We start from the raw sequence: 6000 nt of genomic DNA, 5'->3' as shown, positions 1-6000 counted from the left end.
CATGTACTAGATTATTGTCTTTCTTTAGATGACGATTCCCGATAGTTTCCTTGCCTACCGAGAAACTTTTGGGATAACCAAATTCCTTGAACAGAAGGACAAACTGTACAGATTGTAAAAGTTGGATGTGGAACATGTCAGATTGCATAAATTGTATTACACAGCAGGTTTCGTAAGTTCTGTTCCTCCGGTTTATGAAACATCCTGGTGCGTCATGCGTACGTTCGATGACAGCGTCGCTATGTGTTGCTCAAACGTTTGACCGGACTTTGCGCTCGCATTGGTCCAGACGAAGGTGTGGGCTCTGTGATTGGTTTGGGCAATCTGTGTACCTGGTCACTGATAAATGACGGCCTTTGTTCGGGGTATAAAAGGGCGATGAGAGGTGAGAACAGCGACCGGAGGACTGAATCAGCTTTGATTACAGATCGTGAAAGGATCTGTAGCTAAATAGCTGCAGACAGTACCATCCTAACCAGATCCTCGTGGAAGATCAAGGAACGATTCAAGAGGAACTGGACATTACCAAACTACCTGCACAAAAAGTGCAACAATGGGGCTAAATAACGCCCAACTATGGACTTGTCTCGCCCTTCTCTGCCTCAGCGGGATCGACGCTGGGTAAGGAACCTTTCTGGAGAGTTTTACTACTGCATGAGCGGCATACGACCAAGAGTACCTTCAAAACGTTGTCGCCAAATTCTGCCTTAGCTGGAGAGCTGTACGATCGTAGAAGGGAGAAAATGGAGCCCACTGCTTCTCTAGAAAGCCTAGTGGACTACAGCGCTATTTGTGCATCGTGCTTTGCTGTCGTAGTTGGTAGATTTGCAGCTATGTAGTGTGATAGTGCCATCGAAAGGTAGGATCCAACTTGTACATTTCTAGTGCCGCCCGGCTCTGGTCATCCGCAGAGGCTACTGTGCTGATCTTTCTTTCCTAGCGTCCAGTTGGAAGATTGGACACTTGAAATACGTCTTGTTTTAAAGTCTCCTTGATTTCTATCGGAGTTTTGGGATTAATTTTGCATAGTCATGTCTCCTTGTGAGATCCAAAAATTGAAACGTACAGTTCGTAATGTAAGTAGTCTTTGTATGAAAGAACGTGCTTGACTTGATAATGACTTAGAACAGCATTAAAGGTAACTATTCTGCAAAAAGATCCGCATTAAAAGTGGTTGGGCACAATAGTACGCAAGGAAATAACTTTTCGTGGCACGTGCACATCAAAGATATGAAAATTATGTTTATATTGCAGGAGGCAGCAGAGGTCGGCGATGATGATCCGTAAGTATTGTTTTACAACTCTTAAGAATCTATTGCATGACCGTATTCAAGTCACTGCCCTAATATATCTAAGTGGCCCTGTTTCACTTACTTTCTCTTAAAGCTATTCAAGCTAATGATTCCCCGAATTATACTGTTATAGATACTTAAAACTACTGTTTCTTGACCGTTCTGACATCTTAATATATATTCCTCAAAAGACAGAAAGTTTAAAATATTTCTAAAGACGAGGCTGGCTTAATCTTTATGTAAAGGTACCCCAATAGCGCCCTGTGACAACAAAGTTTACCTAAGTACGCGGTAGTGTTTAATAAGATATCACTTCAGAAACGTTCTCAATTCACAGGAACGCTTAATAACGTTTAAAAGTCGGGTCAAATCTTAACTTTTGATTTTATAAAGCGATAACGTCGAGTCTTTTCTTATATGTTTGTACAAGTGTAAACCGAAGTGTCCTTCTGTTCGACTTCTTGTCATTGTGTTCCGGAATGGTGACGCACACCTTATCCTTAAACTCATTTTAGATGTCAGGTAACGTTTGTATAGCGTTTGAGTGGCACATATGACGAATACACCTGTTAACCAGTTAGTAATGTTCTATGGTAGGACTCTCCTCGCAAGGCAACGAAGGACATTTTGGTCAGGCTATACAAAGGATTCTTTGCATAACGTAGCCGCAATGTCCAAGGGGACAGTTACATATAACAGGTCATGAACCAACCCAAACCACTACTCAAATACCTGCGACGCTCTCTTTGTGTTAAAATGTACCAAGCCGTGTCATTGAATACCGTCATCATTGCTCGAAACACTTTATTGGACTTCATTGAAACGCCCCTTCTGTCGTTATTGTATTATGGCGTCGCAAATATCGCGCAAAGTATCACCTCACAAAACTATTACGAATATGTATACTATGCTTTCCTACTGTTTCATGAAACATGGTAATTTGTGCTTAGGTCCAGTGTTAATTTCGCGTAGATCTGTATCATGTAGATGACATTAAAACATTCTGCTGTACAGTAAAGATATGACTACGGTGCACTATTCTGAATTATGCCCTAAAATCTCAATTTCCCTCTCTCCCTCTTACAGCCCAAGGACAACAAGATGATATGAGACAAGTCCGTAAGTAACCCATTCCCTTCTACACCTTACGCTGTACTAGCCAATCCGTTAGCTGCAAATAGTTTGGCAATCATTTATTTGCTCACTAGTAAGCGTGTGACATTTGTATTGTTCGTGTCAGCGAAGCTATTGAAGGTAGGTTAACACATAGGGAGTGGCCGCGAGACAGTACATATGAAAATAAGGCTGAAGACAAAGTTAAACAAAGTTAGAGATGTTATTGACGCATTGGATTAAGTATTATGTTCTGACGCCCACTCGAGTGGCAAACGAATGCCTTCACGGAGGTTGGTAGATATGTCGCAGTTAGTCTCCGGGCAAGAGAAGCTGCAATCTCAGCTATGTCCTTTCCCCTGCGAAAATACCTTAGAAAGTTGTTTTTAGTCAAAAATTCGTACACTCTGTAGCAGGAGTGAAATCGTATCTTACCAGTTATAGGTTTACGTGAGACTGTACCATGCACACATTATAGCTTTTGTAAGGCTGAGATGTCCACTTTTAGGTGCAACGTTATCTGCATACAACAGTATCTTTCATATCCGGCCATGCTTGTGCCAAGGTTACGCCCCTTTGGCAACGACCATCTGGTCAATTGGTCATATGCTATCGCAAAGTTCAAGGCCGTTTGATATTTTCAGGACCGCATCAGGGCAGATATCATAAACATAACTATTTGAACCGTCCATATAGACTACTTAAAGCACCGCTCCGATCTAGACCTAGATAGAGTTATACAATTAGACCCGATAAACACACTTGATGTCCACTTCAGAATAGACTAGTTTAGGGGCCTAAATCCGGCTGTATCTGTTAGCCAAGGCATGTTTGGAGTTTAAAAGGCTCCCCATGGTAACATAGCAAACACGCTTCGGGCCGAAACGACAAAGTCAACACTTTTGATGCTGGTAAATGTGTTTGCTTGCCCTTTCCCTGTGTGGGTCTCGCAGATTGTTTGCCAAGGATATCGATTTTTCTGGCCAAAACTTTGATAAAATTCCATCGTCATCGCAGCGAGCGCCGAAATCCGTGTACGCGATTGGCAGGTTTGTCCAAATGGCCGACATAAACCACCGTATCCATGGCAACGCAGTGCGTCATCGCCTCCTCCGCTGTTGACTTAAGTCAAAAGTCATTTGCAGTTTACACGGATGTTGCGCCGGCCTTGCTTGGAGTCGTCAAGTAAAGGCACGCGGTGCACAGCTTTGGTGACATATAGTCTTGTATAATCAGCAATCTTTCATTGCCTCAAATGTTAGTGTGACTCTTTCGGGCGGATGTATTGAAAAAAAAACGAGGAGTGGCTACCGGTGTGGGGCAGTATAACAACAGACATCTTCATCACATGACAATCTTATGATGTACCGCAGCTTAGTTTGAGTCTCGGTATAAACCGCTTTCATAATAGGGTAGTCCATATGAGATTATTTCATACAGATATCATACCAGTGGCAGTGAGGCAAAAGTAAACATCATGACAAGACTAACGCAGTCAGGCAATCCCAATTGATGTCCAGTCATTAAGCTTTTATAACTATCTGATGGAGAGACGGACACGTCTATAAGGTCTTTGATTCCCATTTCATTGACTACAGTGAACACGATCGCTAAACAGTGAGACAACGGGAACATAAAAGAGTTTGATAAGAGTAGCACCCCGCGAGAGATAACCCCACCTGCTACACATTGTACTATGCCCAGCTCCTGATAAAGCCTCCGTAATTAGTAAACCATTCTAATACCCGGCACTCCTACTTCTCAATTAGTATAAAAACAACGAGGTATTTACTATACAAACTCAGCAGGAAGAAAATTTAAGATAATGCTGATTGCTGGTGAACAAAGTTGATTCAAGTGGTACACCACTTGAGAATGTTTGCGATGTCAGTTTGGCGAAGGTATCTTTAGCGCATTTATTATGGCTGGAATCCAGTTCAATCATGCCTTGACCACGTGCAATGTTTAAACCTTTGAACGCAGCTTAGACGCCTGATCAGACTGTTTATTAGATCCCGGGTCACATCAGTGACATTCTATACAATGAAACAAAATCGGCCCCTGCAATTCAAAAAAAGCTGATAGGAGGACCAAACCTACACCACTTACTTTCTCCCTCTCAGTAGAGTTATCTACCACTTAAAAATCCCGACCATAACATGTCTAGAACACATGTATCAAGACCGAGAGTTCTGCTGCAGTACTTTAGAATAACGCTAGTGGCCCATTATCGAACTTGACCTTTGTTTTCCTGACCCCTACCCACCTACCTAATATCATAGGGATCCATCTACAGCTTCTCGAATTATGCTGTCCACAGACACACAAACGGCAACGAAAACATAACCATATTGGCGAAGGCGCTGGCCAACAATATCTTCTTACAACCAAACTATAGGCGTCTACTTTCTTTAATCTTTCCGTAAACATCTTGAGAGAGACGACAAGCTAGCGTTTAAGCCAAAGATTCCATTGATGCCACACGCACATAACTCAACGTTAAGAACAAGAATATGCACAATGCCACGATGAAAAGTCATTGAACTTTATCTTTAATATATTTCCTTAGTCTACGTCAAATAACAATCACATGCCTTCCTTTAATAATGTTTATAATCTTAAATATCAATACAAATTTCGTGAGCTGCAAAACCTTCAAACGTGTGCTTGATTTGAAAGTTCCAACGTTCCTTGCGCAACATCAAGCAATTAGCAAACAGTGCTTGGACTTCAGTCACCGGGCGCATGGCCATTGGAAATAAAGGTAAACACATAGAGTGTGTGCAGTACAAATTCTAATATAGAGCCCGCATACAAGTCAATATTGAAGCTTGACGCGGCGATGCTTGATTTAATTATAAACCCTCCAGAGGAACTGGGCAACAACGTCAGTATTTTACCGCGAAGAAGTATTTAGGCTGCACATCCATGGCTGAAGACGTACAGAGAGAAAATGTCCGACTAGATACTTTGAAGTGGATTCCAATCTCCAATGAGATACACTCACAACATGATCATCTACAAGATAAATGACTTTAGGTTGTCACCGCTCCCTCTCAATCATGTGTGTGCGGCGTCCTAGTTAGACAGGGGCTATAACAGGTGTTGTTGAAAATTAATGGGTTCCGTCAACATGGATCAATTAGTCTACATCGCGGACAACAAGCAGGATGTTTATAAGTTAGTCAGCACAGGCGTGGCTGTCTGACATACTAGTACGTGGGGTGCGAAAGATGCTGATCGCCTGACCATACACACGTCAGGAAAGTTGGCTTGATCATGACCTACTGGACATTTGATTTGACCAGCAAAAACAGTATAATATCAGAACACCCTCTGAAAGTGATAATCATTTTTTTTTTTTTTTTTTTTTTTTTTTTTTTTTTTAAATTTTATTCGAACATACATAAATACTTAACATACCAACATATTTACATTACACATTTACAACCAACAAATAAACACAGTTACATATTGTTGCAGGGGCCATTCCCACTGGCTTTTTTGCACTAGGGTGAGCTCCCTAGTTACATATATCTACAGGGGTCATTCCCACTGGCTTTTTTGGCTAGGGTGCGCTCCCTAGGACTTTTTT

At 41.8% G+C, this 6000-nt stretch overlaps 1 protein-coding gene across 1 annotated transcript in view; it reads left to right on the top strand.

Moving 5' to 3' along the window:
- Positions 1 to 376: 376 nt before the first annotated feature.
- The window catches only part of LOC136447198 (mucin-2-like), a 66341-nt gene continuing 60717 nt past the window's right edge, over positions 377 to 6000 (top strand). Inside the window, exons 1-3 of the mRNA XM_066445902.1 lie at positions 377 to 621; positions 1255 to 1283; positions 2379 to 2411. Coding sequence (XP_066301999.1) covers positions 554 to 621; positions 1255 to 1283; positions 2379 to 2411 — 130 coding nt within the window. The 5' untranslated portion in view covers positions 377 to 553. The remainder of the gene's footprint in view (positions 622 to 1254; positions 1284 to 2378; positions 2412 to 6000) is intronic.

Source organism: Branchiostoma lanceolatum, chromosome 13, assembly GCF_035083965.1.
Source record: "Branchiostoma lanceolatum isolate klBraLanc5 chromosome 13, klBraLanc5.hap2, whole genome shotgun sequence".
Taxonomy (NCBI): Eukaryota; Metazoa; Chordata; class Leptocardii; order Amphioxiformes; family Branchiostomatidae; genus Branchiostoma; species Branchiostoma lanceolatum.
The sequence above is the reverse complement of the archived record's forward strand: the minus strand, read 5'-3'. Positions and strand labels throughout refer to the sequence as shown.